The 27712-nt window shown below is 42.1% G+C and overlaps 1 protein-coding gene across 1 annotated transcript in view; it reads left to right on the top strand.

Annotated features, from left to right (window-relative positions):
- Nucleotides 1–27712, top strand: part of slc9a5 (solute carrier family 9 member A5) — a 181203-nt gene that overhangs the window by 24897 nt on the left and 128594 nt on the right. Inside the window, exons 2-3 of the mRNA XM_072279421.1 lie at nt 14016–14318; nt 18049–18212. Coding sequence (XP_072135522.1) covers nt 14016–14318; nt 18049–18212 — 467 coding nt within the window. The remainder of the gene's footprint in view (nt 1–14015; nt 14319–18048; nt 18213–27712) is intronic.

The raw sequence follows: 27712 nt of genomic DNA, 5'->3' as shown, positions 1-27712 counted from the left end.
TTACTGCAATGCACTTTTTACTGGCTTTCTAATGCAATCTATTGACAAACTTCAACTCATTCAAACCATCGCTGTTGGACTTTTAACTAAAACCCATCTGAGAAAACTCATCACTCCAGTTCTAGCTAATCTACACTGGTTTCCTGGACCTTTGGGAATTGATTTTGAAGTTCTTAATGGCCTGGGACTGGAGTACATCACAGAATCGTTTTCTTTAAAAGTCCTGCTCAAGATCTCGGGTCTTCTTCTGCCAGTCTCTTAAATTTAAACTATCTCCCTCAAAGATAATTGGCAGGTCAACCTTTTTGAGCTACACTCCTAAACTGTGAAATTCAATACCTAAAACTATAAGGGATGCATGCAGACCCGGTTGACACATCTAAATGCTGGCTCGAAACCCTTTTATTTAACATTGTTTTTAACTAGCATTGTCTTTTATTTTCATTTTTCATGCTTGTACTTTTATCCCATCGTAAAGCACTGAACTACATCTGTATGAAAAGTGATCGGTTCATTCTCATGAAAGATGTAAATGTGGGAATGTTTCATATTTGAAAATACAGTTTGTATTGTGTTATACCAATATTGTATGTTCTCTGTTGTAGAAATTGAGTTGGTCATAGCTGTTGGTTCAGCAATTGTGTTTAGGTTCTTGAAACATGAAAAGGCTGATGATTAAAGGTAAAGGTCTTTAAGTGTTTAAGTTAATATGAGAGAGAGAGAGAGAGAAAAGCTCTAATTGAGAATACAGCAATTTCCTTTTGTTTCTGTCCTGCATTCTACATGTCACTGCTGTTAGGAATCATTTAATAGCTTACTTAGCATGGTGTGTAGGATGTATTTCAGTTCTAATCTCACAGCACTTAATATCTCCTGTGACAGTGTGTTTCTAGCTTTCAAAATGTACGAAACAACTCAATGAGAGTGAAGTATTTAGAGGTATTTTTAATCTACCCGATGGAAAATTAGAAGGTTCTGATGCAAGGGTTATTTTTCATCTCGGCAAATTTTACTGTCTTTTGAAATTAACTGGGAACACTGTCAGGCTCTATCACCAACAATCCTGATCCCATGGGTTTCCTGTCTTGCATCTTGGGTTAAAATTATCTTTACAGGGTGTGGTTTGATCAGTGAGCAGCCTTTGAGACTAAGGCTACGTTCACACTAGACAGTATAAATCCGTAACCGAAGCTTTTTCTCTTCATTTTGACCCTCTGTCCACACTGAAACGGCATTTTCCTCCCCAAAAATGGAGATTTTCTAAAACATCCTCCAGAGTGGGTAAATTTGAAAACGCCAATTGTGCAGAGCAGTGTGGACGAGGTAAACGGACATTTTTAAAAACACTGTCTTGACATGCCGAAACAGATGGTGGCAGTGCGGCATTTCATTGTTTTCTTGAACGCAACCCCCTACACAACCTAACAAATTCAGAACAGACGGCAACGAGACCAAAGCCAGAAGAGTTAGAAATGTACTCACCAAAGACTTTGACCCATAGCTTACTGAATAAATAAGTATACTCACTTCGCCCTGTTTTCTGTCCTTGCTTGTATGAAGGTGGTTTACCTATTTATGCAAGTACTTCTCTGACAATAGATGTGTAACAGCCTAATCTAACATTGTATGGAAATACAAAATAACACTGATGCAGGCATGTTTTATACATTTAACAAGGTGCTTTATTAATGCAACAGAGTTGCTCAGTTTGTCAATGTTCGTCATCAGCCGGGTCATACTGTCCGTGAACTCCCTGTCGGTTGCCTCCATATGCTCCAGTATTTGTGTTTTTTTTTTTTTAGTTTTAAGTCCTCCTGCGTGAGAGCCAACAGCAATTCTTGTTAAGTTTTTCTAGTCTGTAACTGGACAAACGTGCACCATGTATACCGTTTCCTCTTCACTTGTTTTCTGTGTGTCCTGCACATGCCCAATAGGAGGAGATTCGCCCAAATATCCGTTCTAATGAGGACAGAGATATTTTGAAAAATGCCTGGTGTGGACGCCTATCGTTTTTTACGCGAAACCGGCGTTTTCAAAATTATCCGGTCTAGTGTAGACGTAGCCTAAGAAGGACCTGGGTGTAGTCCGCTACCCAAACTTGAGCATGCAGCCTGGGGTAATGTATCAAGGAAACAGTAAGGTCCAACAATATTATTGGATGTTGCTATTTCCTTTATTAAAAGAAAAAAGCCCTATATGCTGACTGTTAGATTTAGTAAGAGTTAATAGATCTCTTGCTATTTTCTTGAGGAGCTCTGTTGTCTTGATGCCCTAGCTAAATCCATCTTTCATCCAATTCCATAAGAAAAACTATCTTGTGGTTTAAACGGAGCAAGGGAGCTGTTTAATTCTTGATAATTAAGGCTCTATACTGGAAGATTATTTATTCATTTTAGTTATTTAGTTATTTGGGCTCTTCCTGACCAACAAGCCAGGCCACCCAGCAACCCACGTATTTAACACTAGCCTAATCATAGGACAATTTACAATGACTAATTTACCTACTAATTGGTACATCTTTGGACTAAGGAAAGAAAGCGGAGCACCTAGAGGAAACCCATGCGGTCACAGGGAGAACGTACAAACTCCTTACAGATGGCACTGGAATTGAACTCTGAATTCCGATGCCCCGAGCTGTAATAATGTCACTGAGCCATACTTGGGGAAAGAGAAAGATCTTCATTCTTCAGTTGCTTCAAAAGCATTTTGTCCCACAATAGATTGAATGATAAAATTTGCATAGTGAATCTCCTAATTTTATGTCTAAATCCTTGTCAGAGTGATATGTGCACCTGCATTCACATATAAGATGAAATCAAATTATTGTTCACTTTACCCAGTTAAAGGATGCAAAAAAAGGAATAAGTTGTTAATGAGAAATCATTACCATAAGATATAGGAGCAGAATTTGGCCATTTGGCCCATCGATTCTGCTCCACCATTTCATCATGGCTGATTCATTTTCCCTCTCAGCCCCAATCTCCTGCCTTCTCCCCATATCCCTTCATGCCCTGACCAATCAAGAATCTATCAACCTCTGCCTTAAATGTACATAAAGACTTGGCTTCTACAGCTGCCTGTGGCAAAGAATTCCACAGATTCACCACTCTCTGGCTAAAGAAATTCCTCCTTGTCTCAGTTTTAAAATGACACCCCTCTATTCAGAGGCTGTGTCCTCTAGTCTTGGTCTGTCCCACCATAGGAAATATCCTGTCCACATCCACTCTATCAAGGTCTTTCACCATTCAATGGGTTTCAATGAGGTCATCCCTCATTCTTCTGAATACTAGAGAATACAGGCCCAGAGCCATCAAATGCTCTTCATATGACAAGCTATTCAACCCTGGAATCATTTTTGTAAACGTCCTTTGAACCCTCTCTGGTTTCAGCACATCCTTTGTAAGATAAGAGGCCAAAATTGCTCACAATACTCCAAGTGAGGGCTCACCAGTGTTTTATAAAGTCTCAACATTGGAGCCTTGCTTTTATATTCGAGTCCTCGTGAGATGAATGCTAACATTGCATTTGTCTTCCTTGCCGCAGACTCAGCCTGCAAATTAACCTTTGGGGAATCCTGCACAATGACTTCCAAGTCCCTTTGCACCTCAGTTTTTTGTATTTTCTCTCTATTTAGAAAATAGTCAACCCTTTCATTTCTTCTACTAAAGTGCATGACCATACACTTCCCAACATTGTATTATTCCATCTGCCATTTCTTTTCCCATTCTCCTAATCGAAGTCCTTCTTCTAGCCACTCTATTCCTCTAAACTACCTGCCCCTCCACCTATATTCATATCATCTGCAAACTTTGCAACAATGGATGTAACCTTGTTTTAACTGAATGATCAAATAAGAAAAAGGATAAATTGTCACAGAGCAGTAACTAAGAGTTCTCCCCTGTAGAGAATTCCACAGAATTGTAGGTCTGTTAATTGTTTACTTTCTCCTGTCTAAGAATGTACTGAGAGATTTCAAAACCTATTAAAGGATCCAGACACTGCTGGGTGTGCAATTCAGGCCAAATTTCCTGCAGGTAAAAGTAAATAGTTCAGTGTTATGATGAGCCATTTAGGAAACTCTGCACCTTCCCAGTCTTGCTGCCTTCAGAAGGATTTAATTCCTTATATGACACCCAAGTTGCAAAGTGATGGGTTTCTAAATGCATTATCAACACTCTTAATACAGAAGCTGAAACAGTGCTGATTCGTCATTTGACAGTGCACTACCTGAGTTTGTCTTCACCTAAGATCCTTAAATGCTTTTGTTTTGCCTTCTCTGTTGTAAGGCAATTCAGAGCAAGGACTCTGGCTGGTCTTTTCAGAAGTTCAATAATATACATTTATTAGTAGCTTTGTTTTTAGTCACAGGATGAGAACACTAGTAGTATTGTTAGCATTCATTGACCGTCCCTGTGTGCTGTTGACCAGGTAGCGGAAAGCCTTTTCCTCCTCGCTGACAATCAATACGAGTGCCCCTGAAGGATGCGTGTTTAGCTCACTATTCTTCTTTCTCTATACACATGACTCTTGTGGCTAGGCACAGCTCACACTGTAAGTCTGCAGACAGTGCAACAATTGTTGGCAGAATTCCAAGTGCCTACGAGGAGGCGTACGGGAGTGGGATAGATCAGCTAGTTGAGTGGTGTCACAGCAATAACCCTGCACTCATCGTCAATAAGACCAAGGACTTGGTTGCGGATGCAGGAAGGGAAAGTCGTGGGAACGCACACCTGTCCTTATCGAGGAGTCAGCAGTTTCAAGTTCCTGTATATCAACACCTCTGAAGATCTGTCCTGCGCCCAACATACTGATGCAAGTATATTGAAGGCACAACAGCGGCTGCACTTCATTAGGAGTTTGAGGAGGTATGTCACCAAAAACGCTTGCAAATTTCTACAGGTGTACCATGGAGAGCAATCTTACAGGCTGCATCACGATCCGGTGTGGAGGGGCCATTGCACAGGATCAGAAAAAGCTGCAAAAGGTTTAAATTCAGCTAGCTCCATCGTGGGCACTAGCCTTCCCAGCCTCGAGGACACCTTCAAAAGGTGATGACTCGAAGGTGGCACCCATCATTTAGGAGCCTCGTCACCCAGGACTTGCCTTCTTCTCATTCCTACTATCAATGAGAAGGGAGGTATAAGAACCTGAATGTACACACTCAACATTTACAGAATGTTTATAGAATGCTTACAGGATGGCTTTTTGGAGCAGCTTGTCCAGAAGCCCACCAGGGGACCGGCTGTTTTGGACTGGGTGCTGTGTAACGAACCTGAGGTGATTAGGGAGCTGGAGGTAAAGGAACCTCTTGGAAGTAGTGATCATAATATGATTGAGTTCAGTTTCAAATTTGAAAAGGAGAAGCTGGTATCAGGTGTATCAGTATTTCAGTGGAACAGGGGAAATTACAGTGGTGTGAGAGAGGAACTGGCCCAAGTCGATTGGAAAAGTAAGCTAAATGGAGGAACGGCAGAGCAGAATTGGATGAAATTCCTACAAGAAATAAGGAAAATGCAGGAAAAATATATTCCAAGAAAAAAGAAAATCATGAATGGAAAAATGGCACAAATGTGTCTAACGAGAGAGGTTAAGGCAAAAATAAAAGCAAAAGAAACGGCGTACAAGGAAGCAAAAATTAGTGGGAAAAATGAGGACTGGAAGACTTTAAAAAAACTTACAGAAGGATACTAACAAAGTCATTAGGAAAGAAATGATGAATTATGAAAGGAAGTTGGCAATTAACATAAAAGAGGATACTAAGAGTTTTTTTTAAATATATGAAAAGTAAAAGAGTGACGAGGGTAGATACGGGACCAATTGAAAATGATGCTGGAGAAATTATAATGGATATCAAAGAGATGGTGGAGGAACTGAATGAGTATTTTGCATCAGTCTTCACAGTGGAAGACATGAGCAATATACCTGATAGCCAGAGGTATCAGGGAATAGAATTAGGTACAGTCAAGATTACTAGAGAGAAAGTGCTTGAGAAGCTAAGTGGACTAAGAATAGATAAGTCTCCCAGTCCGGATGAGGTGCACCCAAGGGTTCTGAAGGAGGTGGCTTTGGAGATTGTGGAAGCATTGGAAATGGTCTTCCAGGAATCAATAGACTCTGGCATGGTTCCGGAGGACTGGAAGGTCGCAAATGTAGTTCCGTTATTTAAGAAAGGAAGGAGGCAGCAAAAAGAAAATTACAGACCTATTAGTCTGACATCGGTAGTTGGAAAGATATTGGAGTCAATCCTCAAGGACGAGGTTATGAAATACCTCGAGGTGCATGACAAGATAGGCCGAAGCCAGCATGGTTTCATGAAGGGAAGATCCTGTCTCACCAACCTATTGGAATTTTTTGAGGTAATCTCGAATAAGATTGACAAGGGAGAGGCTGTGTATGTTGTGTATTTGGAATTTCAAAAGGCCTTCGATAAGGTGCCGCATATGAAGCTGCTTAATAAGATGAGAGCCCATGGAATTATAGGAAAGATATATTGAAATAGGTGGAGCATTGGCTGATAGGCAGAAAGCAAAGGGTGGGAATAAAGGGATCCTATTCTGATTGGTTGCCAGTTACTAGTGGTGTTCTGCAGGGGTTGGTGTTGGGGCCGCTTCTTTTTACGATGTATATCGATGATTTGGATTATGGATTAAATGGTTTTGTGTCTAAGTTTGCGGATGACACCAAGATAGGTGGAGGAGCAGGAAATGTTGAAGAAATGGAAAGGTTGCAGAGAGACTTAGTCAGTTTAGGAGAGTGGGCAAAGAAATGGCAGATGAGATACAAAGTTGACAAATGTACGGTTGTACATTTTGGAAGAAGAAATAATCAGGCAGATTATTATTTAGATGGTGAGAAAATTCAAAAATCGGAAGTGCAAAGGGTCTTGGGGGACTTCGTGCAGGATACCCTAAAGGTTAACCATCAAGTTGGATTGGCGGTAAGGAAAGCGGATGGTATGTTGGCATTCATTTCAAGAGGAATAGTGTATAAGAGTAAGGAGGTGTTGATGATGCTCTATGGGGCATTAGTGAGACCTCATTTGGAATACTGTGTGCAGTTTTGGGCCCCCTATCTTAGAAAGGATGTACTGATATTGGAGAGAGTTCAGAGAAGATTTACGAGGATGATTCCTGGAATGCAGGGGCTAACATATGAGGAGCGTTCGTCGGCTCTTGGATTGTATTCATTAGAGTACAGAAGAATGAGAGGGGATCTCATTGAAACATTTCGAATGTTGAAAGGGTTGGACAGAGTAGATGTGGAAAGGTTGTTTCCCTTGGTGGGTGAGTCCAGGACAAGAGGCCATAGTCTTAGAATTAGAGGGTACCCAGTTAAAACAGAGATGAGGAGAAATTTTTTTAGCCAGAGGGTTGTGGATTTGTGGAATTCGTTGCCACATACAGCTGTGGAGGCCCGATCATTGAGGGTGTTTAAGGAGGAGATTGACAGGTATCTAATTAGTCAGGGTATCAAGGGATATGGGGAAAAAGCCAGAAATTGGAACTGGATGGGTGAATAGTTTAACTTATGGGGGAGCTGTGGAGCAGACTCGATGGGCCGAATGGCCTACTTCTGCTCCTTTGTCTTGTGATCTTGTGAACATTTTAGGAACTACAGTTTTCCCACCACCGGATTTCTGAATGGACATTGAACCCATAAACACTACCGTTTCCCCCCCCCCCCCGCCATAAGATCAAAAGATATAGGATCAGAATTAGGCCATTTGACCCATTGAGTCTGCTCCACCATTTCATCATGGCTGATCCAATTTTCCTTCTAATCAGCCCCAGTCTCTTGTCTTCTCCCCATATCCCTTCATGCCCTGACCAACCAAAATTGATCAACCTCTGCCTTAAATATACGTAAAGACTTAGCCTCCACAGCTGCCTGTGACAAAGAATTCCACAGATTTACCACTCCTTTTTGCATTACCTATTTAATTTAATTTTGAAGTATAGTGGATTTTGGCTAATTAGGACTCATCAGAACCAGAACATTTTGACCCAGTTAAGCGGCTGCCCCAATTAACTGAAGTTTAATGGAAATAGTTAAAAGGATAAAAGATAAACTTCTGTTACCTGAGTAACAATTTATGTATTTAAATGAAATACAGAACAGATACGAACACTACCAATATGTGCACAGTACTATAAAACTGTGTATTAGTTGCTAACATGATGATATTCATCTGCCGCGTCCTTTCGATTGAGTGTAAATGAATAAAATCAGAGGAGACAACTAGTGCAGATAATGGACTGCCTTCAAACAATATTTTAGACAATTGCATCCTGCAAATCCTCACTTTCATTGTAACATTCAAGATGACTGTCTTGTAGTTCAGAGGAATTTACGGAGGAGATTTACCAGGATGCTGCTTGGTTTAGAGAGTACGGATTATGACCAGAGATTAAGGGAGCTAGGGCTTTACTCTGGAGAGAAGGAGGATGAGAGGAGACATGATAGAGGTGTACAAGATAATAAGAGGAATAGATAAGAGTGGATAGCCAGTGCCTCTTCCCCAGGGCACCACTGCTCAATACAAGAGGACATGGCTTTAAGGTAAGGGGTGGGAAGTTCAAGGGGTGAGTTGCAACATTGCACCTTGTGATTATACCTACTGACACCAGGGTATGATATTGTGAAGAGAATGGAAGTTTAGGGTGTTGGAAAAGTTGTCAATGAACTAGGACGGCTCATTTTGGTGGTTAGTTTTCTTTTCTCTTAATGGGCCAGCATCAGCAGAAAGAGATAACTTCGATCAAATACCAGCACATAGTTCTATTTAGAACACGCAGAAGATGCTGATCTGGCTTTGCAGCCAAAGTGTCATTATGACAATTCCTGTCAAATGCCAGGTCAGTGAAGACATCCAGAATGTTCATACTGGTGGATGCAATGACAGAAGTAGTGATATATGACAGCAGAAGATTATAAGGCGGTCTTTTTTTTTTTTGAAGATGGTTAATGTTTGATCCTTGCTAAATGCAGACATTGCTCGCCTCTTATCAGCCTGAAATAATGAGATTATGAACGAAAGGGATCATTGTCAAACACATCATTTCAGACTTCATAAAAGGACAAGTGATTTGGAGAAGCATTTGAACATGGTTGGGCCTGGGGCACTGCCCAAAATAAATCCTCCTGTGCTATTTTGCAGCTAACACAACTGGATTCCAACTACCACATCTAACTGCTTTAGTCATGGCTATAACTTCAAGCAAATGTGAAAAGTTTTCCAGTGTGCTCCATGATGCCTAACATCCAGGCTAGTTGCTCTCACCTCACCTGGATTTCAAATCATTTACCCCTTGAAGGTTGAAATGAGGTTGAGCCAAGTGTGCTTGACAGAATGCAAAGTCAGATTTATTTATTTATCATGTGTACGTCAAAACATATTGTGAAATGTATGTGGAGTGCGTAACAGTGCTTCATTCTGCAGCTTGATCTCTAATTCTCCCACATCCCCCTCCCTAAAACCCAAACCTGACCACTAACGCCCCTTTGTTTTTTACTTACTCTCCTAAAAAGTAAATAACAACAAAATCTGAGCTGTGACTCAATAAAGGGTGCAGTTCAGCGCCATCTTGGGTGTTTCTAAATATCAGTGATTAGGTTATTGGAGATTAAGTGCCAGTTGATAACACTTAATGATTCCCAAAAGGAGTTTGAGAGAAAGCTGATAATTGTGTTTAGGACTTCTTTCAATCAAAACTTCACTTCACCTGTAACAAGCTCACTGCTGGAATTAATTGCTTCAAGTCAGCTTTCATCAAATCATTTAGCTTTCCTCCATTTCCATAGAAGGTCACTCTAACCTCAGTCTTTCGGCCAGCGTATGCTGATGACATTTCTGAATGTGCACATATGGAGATAGAATCTATCATCAAAGCAGATCTAACCGTGGATCTTCACTAAACATCTGGAAGACAAAGGTTCTTCACCAACTAGCGCCTACTTTGCCACAAAGTCCCTGACAATCGGGATCAGTGATGGGATCCTGAATGACATGGGTCAGTCTCATTTTCAGGGCTGCCATATCTTAGCAAAGTCAGACAGTGCTGGCTAAATCCATCTATATCTATATATATATATATATCTATCTCTCTCTCACACACACACACACACACACACACACACACACACACACACACACACACACACACACACAAAAACACACACAACACTGGAGGAACTCAGTGGATCAAGTAGCATCAGTGGGAAGTGGGTTAAGGAAGGAATTGTCAGCGTTTTGGTTTGAGGCCCTGCATTAGGACTGGCTGAAAGAGTGGATCTGGCAAGAGACGACATAGAATTGCAAATCCTGAATAATCTGTGATGGTGGAGATTCAGGAAGAGACTGCAATGTCAAATCCATTTGGTACTTTGAGCTGAAGGTAGCTTGCAAATATTCCTTTTTTTGGTATTCTATTGCTGAAAATTTCCATTATTGAGGAAGAGAATTTTACTGTGACCATGTTGTTTAATTGCCGTTGACTATTCACAACGGGCTGTGGCTGTTGTGAAGCAGCTTCAAAGTAAATTTATTATCAAATTACGTATATGTCATGAGATACTACCCTGCAATTCATTTTCTTGCAGGCATTTGCAGTAGAACAAAGAAATACAATAGGATCAATGAAAAGCTACAAAGACTGACAGAGAACCAATGTGTAAAAGGAGGCAAACTGCAAATAGAACAAATAATAAATAAATAGTACTGAGAACATGAGTTGTGAAGTCCTGGAAAGTGAGCCTGTAGGGTGTAGGATCAGCTCAGTTTTGAGGTGAATGAAGGTATCCATGCTGGATCAGGAGCTTGATGGTCGAAGGGTAACAACTCTTCCTGAACCTGATGGTGTGGGACATAGCAGGAAGAAGAGAGCATGGCCCGGATGGTCAGGTCCCTGGTGAATGCTGCTTTCTTCTGGTAGTTCTTCTTGTAGATGTACTTAATGGTGCGGAGGGGAGTGGCTGTGTCCGCTACGTTTTGTCAGCTTTTTCATTTTTCAGCATTGGTGCTTCCAAACCAGGCTGTGGTGCAATCAGTTAGGATGCTCTCCATTCTGCATCTATCTCTGATTATCGTCTGCTGCTTCTATAGTCCCCTGTTGCAGTTGTAACATAGGTATCTTGATCTTAAATATGCCCCTGACATATTTGTCAATATTTCTCATTGTTTGATTGCAGACGCAGAGAGAGGATGCATTTCGAATCTGAGGTCACCATCAACAGAGCAGTGCTATTTCTATTGGTGGCTACAGACCTTGTGTCTGCTCTGCTTTTGGTGATATGATAACTCTGTAACCAAGATAACAAAATATTCCACTTCATTTTAAATCACTTCAATTGATTCTTAAGATCAGAGCCTCCAGAACAGAATTTGCTGTTTCGTAAATGACTTATCCAATGAAGTTTGACGAGGATTAGAATTATCTTCATTACAATGGCACCGTTCCTCTGAAATTTAAAGTTAAAACTTAAAATTTTATTATCTATCACTCCTGTGGTGCTAACTGACTGCTGTCAAAAACCTGGTTATACACAGGCCAGTATTTGATATCGCTCAACCCAGTCTTGAAAATTTATTGGATAGCTGCAAAGAAGGTTCACTTGATTTAAAAAAAAAAAGACGAGCTTGATAATTGTGAGTTATGGATGGCCAGGCGTGTGGTAACTTTCTGCATTTCTGCCTTTCACTTTTGACCATGTTGGTATTACAGAATGTCCTGTACATTGATTATGTTGCACCATAGTGGAAAAAAGATTAAATGAAAAAACTACTGAACAGTGTGGACTGATTTAGTATCTCTCCTAGCCTCAAGCATTCCTGAAGTACTTTACATCCAATAGAGTACTTTATAAGCTGATATCATTTCTACAAGGTAAATGATTTGGATTAATTGAACTCCCACAAAGAACAATAGATTTCAAAACATCAAATCTTTTTGTATGTGCTTGTTGAAAGCTAAATATAGGTCCCATCTCTGGAAGAATTCCATTATTTCAAACATGCCACCATCAATGGGATCTGGAGGAGGTTCGATAATATTCAAACCTGCTTGGCCATTCTGTGAATAAGTGCTGATTAATGTTCTAACTCCACATGCCTGTTCTCTCTCCATATCCCTTCATATCTGTTTGTTAACAATGGCTTACCAACCTCATATTTAAAGCTAACAGTTGAAATCAATGCCATTTGTATAAATTCTCAAACTCCAACATATGGAAGTATCTCCCGATCTATCACCTGACATTAATTATTAAGCTCCACAACAAGTTCTAGATACCTCTCTTAAAACTCAACAGAAATATTTTTACTTCATCGGATATTTGTAATATCTTGAAAGACAATAAAATTGACCAAAGCTTATTAAGCTCCATGGAATGATACAGCCCTACTTTCCTTTCATGTAATTTAGCGTCGTAATAACGTTCTGGTTATGTGTGTTGCCCTCCCTCAAGGCCAAGTTCTCCTTCCAACATTACAGTAGCTAGAACTGTTTATCACTCCAGATTTGATCTGTCGAGGCTTACAACTTCTAAGCCCTTGTGCCCAATTCCTCTGGAAACAGACCAGTGTTCCGTAATCCTTTTTAAATTATTTTCTATGCCTGTTTATGGCATTTAGTGATCTGCATACTTGGATGTTCACGACTCTGGATCTCCACTACTATCTTTTTACCATTTAGGAAGCACTGTTCCCTATCTCTTCTGGGTCCAAAATGGATGAGTTCATGTTTGTCCCCAAATTAAAATATGCTTACCTCTTTCTTGTCTATATTTTCAGTCTGCTAACAAATCTTTATAACTTGGGCTAGTCCTCCCTATGCCATTCAGACACAAGGCACTGCTAGTGCTGGAATCTGGAGCAAGAAACAATCTGCTGGAACAAGTCAGCAGGTCCAGCAGCATCTGTGGGAGGGAGGAAAGGGATGTAGCGCCAGGTAGCGGAGGTCTGTGGGAGATTGAGTTGGAAGATAATGGCAGGTGAAAAATAGAGGCAGGCTAAAGGAAGAAAAAGGGGAAAGAAACAGAACAAGGTGGGGGATGGGAGTGTGAAGGCTGTAGATGGCTGCTAGAGGGAGATACGGAGCACAGCACAGCCTCTCTCTCTCTTTATCTCCATCTATCATTCACCAGCCACTGTCTTCCAACTCCCCCCACCACCCTCCACTCACCTTCGCCACTTGGCACTACCTACCTGTCATCTTGCACCCTTCCTCAGCCCAGCACTCATCTCTGAACACCTCCTTACCAGTTGCTTCTCAAGTTTATTGTCATTTGGCTGTATGTGTGGAACAACATTCCTCTGGAACAGGGGGCACCCACAAAACATTTATGGCATCCAGCACGTAAACCACGATACTACCATAAATGAGTTAATACAATATAATTCAAAGTGCATGTTGTGCTCAGCACAGGTAAACAATACAGTTACCAGCTCGCTGTCCTAGTGACGAGACCTCAGTGGTGGCAATGTATTCAATAGTCTCACAGCCTGAGGGAAGAAGCTGTTACCCAGACTGGTAGTCCCAGTCCTGATGTTTCTGTACCTCCTTCCTAATGGTTGTGGGTCAAAGAGATTGTGGGATGGGCGGTAGGGATCCTCAACAGTGCTTTGTCACTTTGTCTCCAACACTCTGGTAAATCCCACAAATAGCAGAGAGGGAGGTAACAGTGGTTTTTACCATCCTCTGTAGGATCTCGTGGCCCAATGCCTTGCAGCTTCCGCACCGCACAATGATGCGGCCAAGCAGGACACTCTCAATGGTGCTGCTGTAGAAAGTTGTTAGAATGGGGTCGGGGAGCCTTGCACACCTCAATCTCCTCAAAGTGTAGACGCTGCTGTGATGCCTTGACTAGTGAGGAGGTATTGTGGGTCCAGGTTAGAGTGTCCATTATGTCCTTACTTTCAAACCTGAAACTACAGTTGCTAGTTGTATGCATTAAAATTGACTATATTTATAATTAAAAGCATCAATTTCCTGTTGATCTTCCCTGTGTGTTCTTTACAGTGTTCCATCTCTCAAGCAAGGTGACGACTGTGGTGCCAGAAAGCTGTCTGCTGATTTTACTGGGTTTGGGCCTTGGGGGCATTGTCCTTGCAGCAGCCAAGAAACCAGAGTACCAACTGGAACCAGACACATTCTTTCTCTTTCTTCTGCCACCAATTGTGTTGGACTCTGGGTACTTCATGCCAAGCAGACTGTTCTTTGACAACTTTGGAGCAATTCTGATGTATGCAGTGATTGGCACCCTCTGGAATTCATTTGCCACAGGAACGGCACTTTGGGGTATAAAGTTAGCAGGTCTCATGGGTAAGGTGCATTCCTCTTGATATATTTATTGTTATAAATCATTTCGCACCATACAAAAATTCTGTACTATCCACAGGACAACTGTTGCAGCAAGCAGAATCCAGAGGTCAGCTCTTGGGTACCTCCAGATACCTCAATTATGATCAAGTAGCAGGCCATGATCTCCCAGACCATCAGGGATCTCATTTTCTTAGATCTTCTGTCCACAGCTTCCAGCCTCGTGGTGTCCCATCACAGCATGGTGCACTTGAATCTTTTGCCCAAAATTCACAAGCAGGACACCCTGGCAGACCCGTCATTCCATCTTGCCTATGCACATCAAATTTACTACTTTCTACCTTGACTCAATCTTTTTTTTTTCTTGGGTCCTGTCCCTTGTGACCTATATCCATGATATCCATGGTTTTCAAATATTTAGTCTCAGCTAAATAATTCCTTTACACCTCCATTCCACATCAGGATAGCCTGAGGAACCTCTGCTTTATCCTTAAGCAGAGGTCCAACTAGTTTCCCTCCACCAGCACACTTGTTTGCCTGGCTGAACTTGTTCTTATATTGAACAATTTGACCTTCAATTCCACTCACTTTCTCCAGATCAAAGTTTAGCTATGGGAGTTCCATGATCCCAGTCCTCATCTTTCACTTCATCATCCACCATCTTCAACTGATGATTCTCTAAAATTTCTGATATCTTCAAAGAGATTTTACCACTGGATGCATTTCCCCTCTTTTTTCCTTTTGAGCATTTCACCAGGACTTGTTTCCTTTGTGATTCCCTAGTCTATTCTTTCAGTACCATCAACACCTCCCTTCTTTCAACACTTTTCCTTGCAAACACAGGCGATGCAACATTTGTCCTTTCACCTCTTCCTTTCCATCATCCAGGGACCCACACAGACCCACCAAATGAAGTGGTGATTTACTTGCACATCCAACAATCTAGTGTACTATATTCAGTGCTCACAATGTGGCTTCCTGTAAGTGGAGAATCCAATTGTGAGTTCAGTCCACGGGGGCAACCGTGAGCTTCTCATTGCTTGCCACTGAAAACCTCTACCCCACTCCCACTCTAACCTATTGGTCTGTGGCCTTCTGCGATGTTACAAGCTTTGGGTTCAGCACCTCAACCTTTGCTTGAGCATATTGGTCTCAATTTTGAGTTCCACAACTTCAGGTAACTTGACTTCTCTATCTGTATCAGTAATGTATCTGTGATATAACCCCACGTTGTTGTATTTCCTCTTTTTTTTTCCTCTGGGAGTAGAGGTGGTGCCAAGCCTGATCTGTCAAGTACACCTCCAGATCTTATTTTATAAATCTTTCATTCTCTTGACTTGTTCCTGTTAGCACTCTTGAACTTCTCTCACTGCCCCCTCTGATTCATTGACTGAATGTCCAAATCCTCATGGTCAACCTGGTTTTACCCTACCAGAAACATCCCCTTAATTCCATTCTCCCTGTGGTTTCTTTCCTTTCTTTCCCAATTCTGACGAAACATCTTTGCTCCTGAAATATTATCTCTGTTGCCCCTCCCACAAAGGCAGCCTGACTTGAGCATTTTTAGTATTTTCTGTTTCTAGTTTAGACTTCCATCATCTGCAATTTTTCTAATTTCTGATTGCTCAGATCTATTTAATCATGTAGTTCAGGGACATATTGAACAAGAAAATATCTGGGAATGACTCAGTCAGATTGGATTAAGCTCAAACACAGAAGAGCTATTCCTATTATGAAAGGATGACTGTACTACAGTTAATTATATTCTGAGAAAGTCTGTACTAAAAATAGTCTCTTTCATTTAGTTGATAAAATGGATCCTTGAAATCGGTTAGAATGAGACTTTTGTTTTTTGCCTTATGGAAATCCTGTGTCTTATTTTCTTGGGAACCAATGATCTGATGTTATTTTGTGCTCCTACATTCCTGCACTCATGTTATCACATAGCAATGATGGCCAAATGGTGTCAGATTATCCACTCTGTCTTGCCATTTTCTTCTCCAAAGGTTGTGTGTAAAGTAAATATAACTTTGCTCGGACAGCTACGTCTAAATGACCATGGTTTGAGACAATCTCATCTCATAAGGGCATGAAACTACAGGAGGAGTAGGTCCCTTGGCCTCTCAAGTCTGTCATAATCATGACTGATCTGCCCAGTTTTCTGTGCTAGTTCTCCATAACCCTCAATTCCTCAGTCGTTCAAAAAAAAATTGCCTGCCTACTTTTTAAATAGCTTTTTCAATAGTTTACCCTCCACAACCCTCTAAGGTAGGGAACTCCAGATTTTTGCTGTCCTCTGTGAAAAGAATTCCTAATGCACCTCAGTTTTAAATAACCATCCTCTGATCTTGCTAGCCTGTCCACTTGTTCGAGATTCTCCCACTAATGGAAACAAACCATGTTCCCAGCAACCTGTTCCCTTTCTCTCCCTTCCCATTCAATGCCAATTGAATGCAGATACACTCTTTATATTGCAGGTTCTTTTTCCATTTTTCTGTCTTATCTCATGAATCCAGTAAGCAGTTCTAATATAAAATTATCAAATGGGTGTACAATATTGTAGAGCACTTAAAATGTCAAAATGTTTAAAAGTTATTAGATGAAGTCAGCCTTTTGCAAAATTATTGTCTCACATATTTGCTAGGAATACAATGAATTTTATTTTGTCTTTGTCCAAACTGTTGTTGCTTCATGATCGAGCATTAAGCTCCTTTCCTACAGCAATGGGTGGATCATTGAATTATGTCAAAATGATTCAATATGGATGGATATTTTTGTATAACATAACCAGGGACCTCTTGTGTAATTTATTTTGTCAACAGTCTGGACAGGCAGATTGTTTTTTGACAAGAGTTTCATTTAACAGTTAAATAATCTTATTATTTAGCAGTTTTATCTGAAGTTAGATAAAACTGTTAATGAAAGATGATTTAAAGTTATTTTCATTTTATCCTGCGCACTTTAAATGACTGCAACCTCACTAGCATTGCCCCCACTGATGTTAATGCTCTCTCCATAGTCAAGTACTTTGAGTTTAGTCTGCTGTATATAAAAAAAACCTGTCATGGAAACTGCACCAGGTTACAGCAGTAATGAGAACCCCACAGCCACAGCACTCCTCTACTGTAAACCACAATTAAACCAAAAATTGTAGACTTAATTATGAAGTATGTTTTTAAATTGGCTACAGTTGTATTTTTAAATTTAATTCAATTCAGCATTCAAAATAAAATTACTTTTTTTTAAAAAAAAAAAACAGGTTCAGTTGATGTTATACTTTCTCCTAGGCTATAGAGAATTGTTTCATTAAAAAGACCATGAGCAGAGAAAGTAACGTGCTGCTGTTGTCCAATCTAGTTGGCAAATGTTCTTCCACCTTCTCCAGCCCTGACTTGCACTTAATCTATTGATCAGATGACAACATTGCCTTGTGATACAGCAACTTCTCATGCCTTTGAGAAATAAATGCTTTCTCAGAAATCACACAATGTTTGTTACTCAACTGAATGATAGGCAGTCTAATAACTATTTATTCCAATCTCGAATACACTTTACACTCTTGTTCAGTTTCTCCCAGTTTTTTTTTGTAGGTTATAAGACATTCTGAGAAGATTGACATTGCTTGCATTACCTAAGGGTCCTTGTATTGAATAAGATAATTTAGACTATCCTTTACAGCAGCAGCATTTATTGTATTAGTGATATTCTGTAATGTCTCGCTTATCTTCCTCAGATCCCAAAGTAGAAGCTGGTTTGCTTGAATTTCTGCTTTTTGGCAGTTTGATATCTGCAGTGGACCCTGTGGCAGTAATAGCTGTTTTTGAGGAAGTCCACGTTAATGAAACGCTATTCATCATTGTGTTTGGAGAGTCGCTGCTTAATGATGCCATAACTGTTGTAAGTAAAAACTTCATATATTGCTCTTCGTAATCTAGAGAAACTCACTCCATTGGACTGTTGATCTGCTCCCCAAAGAACTTCTGGATTGACTTGCATTCCACACCTGACTATGAAATCTAAACTTTGGTTTGTCAATTATCTAAGCTGACTTTGTCCTACGACCTATATCAACTCTTTCTCATGAAGGGACATTTTTAACTCTGAATATCCTCCTGTTTCTTTCTCTCAATCACCAGGGTGTACCAATTCTAGACCTTCTGACCATACAACTGCTACTTAAATTTCTTGTTATTCAGGAAAACTTATGCTTTGGTTTTTGCCAATCATTTTTCTCTTTTCCCTTTACCTATCCCAAGAGTATCTTTATTGTCCAGTATCCAACCTCATTTACATCAACTACCTCTTTAGATTTCTGCCCTTCCACATCCATACCCCACCTTTCAGCATTCCTCAGTCTTCCCATGATGCTGTTGCCTTCCCGCATGTGATATTCTTCGATCAGTCTACGACTTCTCTCAGCTGGCAGTTGATGTCCTTAAAAGGACTCATTAACTCACTTGGAAAAACTCAAATCCCTCATCTTCCCCTCTCACAGAGCATCCTACTTGGCTCTCTCACAGAAGGCTGATCTTCATGTCCAGACCACGTCCTTCACTCCTGTGGATTCTGCCTGTGAATCAATTATCACTGCTCTTTCCACATTTCCTTGGTTAGGTTGAGAAAGTGGTCCGTGCTATCCATTACAGGTATACGGATGTTCACATTGCCAATATCTAAAATGACCCAGTGGGCTTTGCAAACCTGGCTGATCGATGATGAAATGTTATTCCTCACTGGATTTTTCAGTCTGGGTGTACTCCACACACTCCCCATCCATATTGCCACAACTGTACTAAGTCACATCTTTTTCCTGCCTCCTCCTACTTCAGAATCAGGTTTATTATCACCGGCATGTGATGTGAAATTTGTTATCTGGGTTGAACTCCAGCTGCTAAGTTGAGTGTGAAGTAGATCATTTTGGTAGGTGAAATATGATGGCAGAATATAGTTTTAATGGTAAGACAATCGGCAGTGTGGAGGATCAGAGGGATCTTGGGGCCTGAGTCAATAGGACACTCAAAGCAGCTGCGCAGGTTGATGCTGTGGTTAAGAAGGTGTATGGTGTATTGGCCTTCATCAATCGTGGGATTGAGTTTAGGAGCCGAGAGGTAATGTTGCAGCTATATAGGACCCTGGTCAGACCCCACTTGGAGTATTGTGCTCAGTTCTGGTCGCCTTGCTACAGGAAGGATGTGGAGACCATAAAAAGGGTGCAGAGGAGATTTACAAGGATGTTGCCTGGATTGGGGAGCATGCCTTATGAGAATAGGTTGAGTGAACTTGGCCTTTTCTCCTTGGAGCGATGGAGGATGAGAGGTGACCTGACAGGGGTGTACGAGGTAATGAAAGGCATTGATTGTGTGGATAGTCAGAGGCTTTTTCCCAGGGCTGAAATGGCCATCACAAGAGGGCACAATTTTAAGGTGCTTGGATGTAGGTACAGAGGAGATCTGGGGTAAGTTTTTCCACACAGTGCTGAGTGCATGGAATGGGCTGCCGGCGACAGTGGTGGATTCAGTAGGGTCTTTTAAGAGACTCTTGGACAGGTACATGGAGCTCAGAAAAATAGAGGGCTATGAGTAACCTGAGGTAACTTCTCAGGTAAGGACATGTTCGGCACAGCTTTGTAGGTTTTGTATGGTAGCAGCAGCCGTTCAATGCAATACATAATCTAGAAGAAAACAATAATAAGTAAATCAGTTACAGTATACATATATTGAATAGATTAAAAACCGTGTAAGAACAGAAATACTGTATTTTTTTTTTAAAAGTGAGGTAGTGTCCAAGGGTTCACTGTCCATTTAGGAATCGGATGGCAGAGGGGAAGAAGCTGTTCCTGAATCACTGATGCCTTCAGGCTTCTGTACCTCCTACCTGCTGGTAACAGTGAGAAAAGGGGCATGCCCTGGGTGCTGGGGGTCCTGAGTAATGGACCCTGCCTTCTGAGACATTGCTGCCTATAGCGGTCCTGGGTACTTTGTAGACTAGTACCTAAGATGCAGCCGACTGGATTTACAACCCCTGTGGCTTCCTTCAGTCCTGTGGAGTTGCCCCCCACCCCACCCCATATCAGACAGTGATGCAGCCTGTCAGAATGCTCTCCACAGTACATTTATAGAGGTTTTTGAGTGTTTTTGTTGACATACCAAATCTCTTCAAGCTCCAAATGAAGTATAGTTGCTGTCTTGCCTTCTTTATAGTTGCATCGATGTGTTGGGACCAGGTTAGATCCTCAGAGATCTTGACATCCAGGAACTTGAAACAGTTCACTCTCTCTACTTCTGATCTCTCTGAGGATTAGTATGTGTTCCTTTGTCTTACCCTTCCTGAGGTCCACAATCAGCTCTTTCGTCTTACTGACGTTGAGCGCCAGGTTGTTGCTGCCGCACCATTCCACTAGTTGGCATATCTCACTCCTGTGTGCCCTCTTGTCACTACCTGAGATTCTACCAACAATGGTTGTATCGTCAGCAAATTTATAGTGGGTGTTTAAGCTATGCCTAGCCACACAGTCATGGGTATATAGAGAGTAAAGCAGTGGGCTAAGCACACACCCCTCAGGTGCACCAGTGTTGACAGTCAGTGAGGAGGAGATGTTATCACCAATCCACACAGATTGTGGTAAGAGGTTGAAGATCCAATTTCAGAGGGAGGTACAGAGGCCCAGGTTCTGCAACTTCTCAATCAGGGAATGATGGTAAAGCATTGTGGAGAGCCATTGAGATTGCGTCTGCCGTCAACCTATTGTGGTGCTTGGCAAATTGCAATGGGTCCAGGTCCTTGCTGAGGCAGGAGTTCAGTCTATTTATTACCTACCTATCAAAGCATTTCATCACTGTAGATGTGAGTGCTACTGGGCGATAGCCATTAAGGCAGCTCATATTTTTATTCTTAGGCACTGGTATAATTGTTTCCTTTTTGAAGCAAGTGGGAGCTTCCGCCCATAGCAGTGAGAAGTTGAAAATGTCCTAGAATACAGGTTTCCCCCGCCATCTGAAGGTAGAGCATTCCTATGAAATGGTTCATAAGCCGAAACGTCGTAAAGCGAAGAAGCAATTACCATTTATTTATATGGGAAAATTTTGTGAGTGTTTGCAGACCCAAAAATAACCTACCAAATCATGCCAAATAACACATAAAACCTAAAATAACAGTAACATAGTAAAAGCAGGAATGATATGATAAATACACAGCCTATATAAAGTAGAAATACTTCTCTACAACAATTGACTGTACAGATCTCCGTAGCGAAAATCTCACGCAAGTGCTATTGGCATAAACGCGCTCTCCAGTAACCTTTAAACTATGAAGCTGCCGAATCTACCAAATAACACGTAAAAATACACAGCCTATATAAAGTAGAAATAATGTATGTACTGTGTAATATCACTTACCAGAATTGGGAAAACAGCGCCAAGCACACTGATGATGGTGTGTTAGACTGAGTCATTGCAGGCTGGGTGGTGCAGTGGCCCCCACCCTCCGGGCCGCCGACCCGACACATTGGTGTGAAAAACACAGCAGTAGCCGGGAAGCACACAGCACATTGTTAAGAAAAAAGCCGAAATAAACATGCTAATTAATTACGTGCTAGGGGGCACCTAATTAATTAGCATGTTTATTTCGGCTTTTTTCTTAAAGACGTGCTGTGTGCCCCCCGGCTATCACTGCGTTCTCCGTGAATCGGTGCAGTATCAGTCCGGGGCCCGGGGGTGTCATCTCATCGTCGATCAGGGCAGGCAGCTCATCTTCTCCTATGACTGCCCTCCTTGATGTCGAAGGTCGAGGTTCGTCGTGTGCTGTGGCTGATGTGGAAGGCTTGCTTGACTGCTGAGCCTCGCGCATTTTTCTATCATACAGTCGTTTGTAAGCACTCAAACCATCCTGCAAATATCCCCTAAACCTACATACCCTTTCAAAATTAAAGTCGTACTTTATCATTGCAGCGAAAATCTCATGCAGTTGCTTCACTTTCTGCATTCGGTTTCGATTGTTATCCTTTCCTCTTCCAATTGCATCAGTTCTTCATCTATCAGTTCTTGGTCATGGGATGCCGAAACCGCTTCAACATCACCTTCGTCAACTTCCACAAGCCAAACTCACGTTGTCATTACTTCGTTCACCATGATTGAAACGCTTAATTTTGTCTAGTTTTACGCTAAGTGTAACACCCTTACTCTTTCAGGCTTTTCCGACACCTTAGAACTCATCTTGCTAACGGCTGCTCAATGCAATGTGCTTAAGCCATGCTATTCCGAATCCGGGGCAGAGCAGCTGCTTGGGGCGTGTGCTGCCTTTTTTCGCGTGATTTTTTATCGCGCGCTACCTTTCTTCGTAACAGTGAAAACACCTTCTGTTAGCGAAAATGGGGTACTAATGTAGGTCTTTTGTAACAGTGAGTTTTTGTAAAGCGAATGTTCAAAAAGCGGGGAACACCTGTACTCCTGCTAGTTGGTTGGTACAGGTTTTCAGAGCCTTACCAGGTACTCCATCAGGACCTTCTGCTTTGTGAGGGTTCACTCTCTTTAAAGACAGCCTAACATCAGCCTCTGAGACACAGATCACAGGGACACCAGGTGCAGCAGGGATCTTCACAGCTGTAGTTGTGTTCTTCCTTTTAAAGCGTGCATAGAAAGCATTGAGTTCATCTGGTAGTGAAGCATCACTGCCATTCATGCTATTGGGTTTCGCTTTGTAGGAAGTAGTGTCTTGCAAACCCTGCCAGTTGTCGTAGATCCAAGGTCACCTCCAACCTCATTCAAAATTGTCTCTTTGCCCTTGAAATAGCCCTCCGCAAATCATACCTTGTTTTCTGGTACAGGCCTGGGTTGCCAGACTTGAATGCCACAGATCTAGCCTTCAGCAGACAACGTACCTCCTGGTTCATCCACGACTTATGGTTTGGGAACGTACAGTAAGTCTTTGTGGGCACACACTCATCCACACAGGTTTTAATGAAGTCAGTAACAACTGCAGCATACTCATCCAGGTTCGAAGATGAATCCCTGAATAGAGTCAGGTCCACTGATTCAAAGCAGTCCTGTAGGCACTCCTGTGCTTCCCTTGTCCATACCTTCTGGGTCCTCACTACTGGTGCTGCAGTCTTCAGTCTCTGCCTGTACTCAGGGAGTAGAAGTACAGCCAGGTGATCAGACTTACCAAAGTGAGGGTGTGGAATAGCATAGTAGGCACTCTTGATGGTGCTGTAGCAATGGTCCAGTTTGTTGTTTCCTCTGGTATTGCAAGTGATCTGTTGTTGCTAATTGCTTAATGATTCCCCCCCCCCCCCCACCCCCCAGACTAGCCTGGTTAAAATCTCCCAAAACAATGTGAAGGCGTTAGGATGTGCTGTTTCATGCATGTTGATCCCATTGCTCAGATCATCTAAAGCCTGATTAACGTTGGCTTGAGGTGGAATGTATACAACTACCAAAATGACCCCAGGGAACTCCTGTGGTGGATAAAAAGGACGGCACTTAACTGCTAGATATTCCAGGTTTGGTGAGCAGAATTGGGACAGCACTGGTATACTTTTGCACCAAGCAGTGTTGATCATGAGGCGTACTCCTCCACCTCTGCTTTTGAGAGACTATAGATCTGTCCTGACGGTGTATAGTAAACCCATTGATCTGAATCGCTGCATCTGGTACGGTAGGGGTTAACCAGGATTCCATAAAACACAGGACACACACGGTCCTAACGTCCCTCTGATTCAGCATCGTAGCTCTGAGATCATCGATTTTATTCGCCAGCAAGATGGTCGGTATAGGGAGTTTAAAACCCTGTTTCCTTAAACGCACCTGTAACCCCGCTTTACAGCCACGCTTCCTCTGTGGTATCCTACGTGGGTGCTTCTGACCACAATCAGTGTTGTTTCCATCAGTTTTAAGCAGTGATAGTTCGACAGCTTCACATTTGGAGCCTCTTGTCTTGTTTCACCCTTCACTCCTTAAGAGTTTTCATTCCCTTCTGCTGAACCAAATGAAGTTTTCAGTCCGATGTCCTCACAGCTTTCCACCATTATCATCTGAGGAACATCACATCCTCAGGATTTATCACAGCTGGGTACTGTGTCCTTAAGACCATTATGCCTACCTATACTGATTCTACTTACCTGCATTAATTCTATGTCCCTCTGTGCTCTGCTTTTTCCAGCACCTGTCCAGATCCCTCAAATGTTCTTACTGTTCCTGCCTCCACTGTCTCCTCTGGCAAGCCATCCCAGGTATTAACTACTGTGTGGGGAAAAATTTACCCCTCCAACCCCCTTTAAATACCCTCCTTCTCAGTTTAACCTACGTATCCAGTTTTAAGTACCCCTACCATGGAAAATATACCCTGTCTATTCCTTTGTTTGTTTATATACCACTATTATGTCACTGCTCAGCCTTTGTTGCTCCAGGGAAAATAGACTCAGTCTATCCAATCTCTCTTTCCTTGTAACTCAAATTCCATCTCCATTTCAATTCGGGCAAAGTCCTTCTGAACTTTTTCTGTATCCTCTCTCACTTAATCACATCATTCTGGTACTGTGGTGGCCAGAGCAGCATGCAATACTCTAGGTTTTGCTTAACCAATGGTATGTACAACAGTAACGTGTCATGACTCTCATTCAATATGTCAGCTGATGAAGACAAGCATGCCATACATCTTCACCTCCCTGGCTACCTGTTGTCACTTTCTGTTGTACTTGTACCCCTTCATGTGTTTTATTCAACAACATTTCCTGGGGATCTGCCATTCACTGTGCATGTCCTGCCCTGGTTTAACTTCCCAAAATGTATTACATTGCACTTGAGTGTTAAATTCTAACCGCCTTTACTGTCCACTCTACCATTGATTTTGGTGTCATCTGCAAACTTGCTAATGATGCCAATTACGTTCTTATCCAAATCATTAATATTTATGACAGGCAATAAAAGATCCAGCATCAGTCACCACAGCACCCCACTGGTCATAACGGTCCATCTAATAAACAATCCTCCACCATCAGCCTCTGCACATACCAGCAAGCCAATTTTGTACCAATTTGGCTAACTCTCTGACTCTCGTGTTATAACCTTCCAGACTGGTTTACTATGCAGAGCCTTGATCAAGTCCATGTAGACATTGGTTAGTCCTTTTTCTCCCCTCAAAAGAAACCCCTCCAACTTGTGAGACTGTTTCCAGAAAGAAAGCTATGTTGACTATCCTCAATCACTCTTTGCCTTTCCAGATGCAAGTGAACCCTGTCTCAGAATCCCTTCCAATATCTTTCCCACCAGCCTTGCCCTTCATTCTAGCAACATGCCAGTCCTGAGCTCTCCTTGTATAACTTTTTTAAAAAAGCCTCCCATTTACTGGACATCTCCTTAACTGCCAGCAGCCTCTCCCAGTCAACTTTGTGAATTCCTGTCTGATGTCATGAAAACTAGCCTGCCCACAATTAGAACGTTGCATTTCTATTTTCTACCTAAGTGGCCTCACTGGATTTACCAGGGATATGTTCTCCAACTACTGCCACTATAAATCTTCCCAATCACCAGTGCAACTCATTCTCCTCTTACCTTTACTTCTGCACACCAGATATATTGTTACCCCAGAATACATACCCAGTGTCTTACCCATCCCTCCTAATTATTTTTTCTGTAATTGCTAAAATGTCACAATCCCATGTGTTGATCCATACTGAGTTCATCTTTCTTACCTGTGAGAATTCTTGTGTCTACCAGGTCATTTATAAAAATCACAAAGAGCAGGGGTCCCAGGACAGATCCTTGCGGCACTCCACTAGTCACTGACCTCCAGGCAGAATACTTTCCTTCCACTACTACCCTCTGCTTTCTTCCTTTAAGCCAATTTTTTATCCAAACAGCCAAGGTTCCACTGATCCCATGCCTCATGACTTTCTGGATGAGTCTCTCGTGGGGGACCTTGTCAAATGCCATGCTAAAATCCATGTAGACCACATCTCCCACCCTACCCTCATCACTTTCTTTTGTTACCTCTTCAAAAAAAACTCAATTAGGCTCGTGAGGCATGACCTTCCCTTCACAAAGCCATGTTGACTATCCTTGAGTAGACTGTACTTCTCCAAATGCTTGTAGATTCTATCCTTAAGAATCTTTTCCAATAGTTTGCAGACCACCGACGTAAGACTCACCGGTCTATAGTTCCCAGGATTCTCCCCATTACCTTTTCTTAAACAAGGGAACTACATTTGCCATTCTCCAATCCTCCGGCACCTTCCCTGCAGCCAAAGAGGATTCAAAGATCATAGCTACTCCTCCAACAATCTCTTCCCACTTCCCACAGCAACCTGGGTATATCACGTCCAGCCCTGGGGATTTATCAATCTTGATATTTTTAAGAAGATCCAACACTACTACTTCCTTAATCTCCACGTTATCCAGCACAGAGGCCTGTTCTATTTCAACCTCACCCTGATCAAGGTGCTTTTCACCTGTGAATACTGAAGCAAAGTATTCATTTAGGACCTCCCCAACCTCCTCCACCTCCAGGCACATGTTGCCTTCTTTATCCTTTAGCGGCCCCACCTTCATTCTTGTCATTCTTCTGTTCTTCACATACGCATTGGGGTTCTCCTGAATCCTACATGCCAAGGCCTTCTCATGCGCCCTTTGAGCTCTCCTAAGTCCTTTCTTGCTCCTTCCTGGCTACCCTATATTTCTCATGATCCCCTCTTGCTTCCTGCTTGTTATATCTAACTGTACTTCCTTCTTCCTCTTAACGAGTTGCCTCACGTGTTTCGTCAGCCACAGTTCCCTTTTCCTACCATTTTTTCCTCGTCTCAGTGGGACAAACCTATCCTGAACCCGGCCCAAGTGGTCCCTAAACTTCCTCCACATTACTTCTGTGTTCTCACCCTTGAACATCTGTTTCCAATTTACTCTCGCTAGTTCCTGCCTCCTCCCTTCATAGTTAGCCCTTCCCCAGTTAAGCACTTTCCCATTTTGTCTGTTTTTATCCTTTTCCATAGCTATGCTGAAGCTAAGGGAGTTGTGGTCACTCTCACTAAAATGCTCGCCCACCAAGAAGTCTGCCAACTGACCACGTTCATTACCCAGAACTAGATCCAGTATGGCCTCTCCTCTCATCGGCCAGTCCACATACTGTGTCAGGAATCCTTCTTGAACACACCTGACAAATTCAGCCTCATCTATCCCCCTTGCAGTCAGGAGATGCCAGTTAATACGAGGGAAGTTGAAATCACCCATAACTACAACCCTGTATTTCCTGCACCATTCTAAAATTTGCCTGCTTATCTGCTCCTCGGTGTCCCGAGGGCTATTTGGGGGCCTATAGACTACTCCCAGCCCAGTGATTGATCCCTTCCTATTTCTGACTTCCACCCACACCGACTCAGTGGACACTCCCTCTGCAGCGTCCTCCCTTTC

Source organism: Mobula birostris, chromosome 15 (assembly GCF_030028105.1).
Source record: "Mobula birostris isolate sMobBir1 chromosome 15, sMobBir1.hap1, whole genome shotgun sequence".
Lineage (NCBI taxonomy): Eukaryota > Metazoa > Chordata > Chondrichthyes > Myliobatiformes > Myliobatidae > Mobula > Mobula birostris.
Note: the sequence above shows the minus strand (reverse complement) of the source record. Positions and strands in the feature narration are given on the sequence as shown.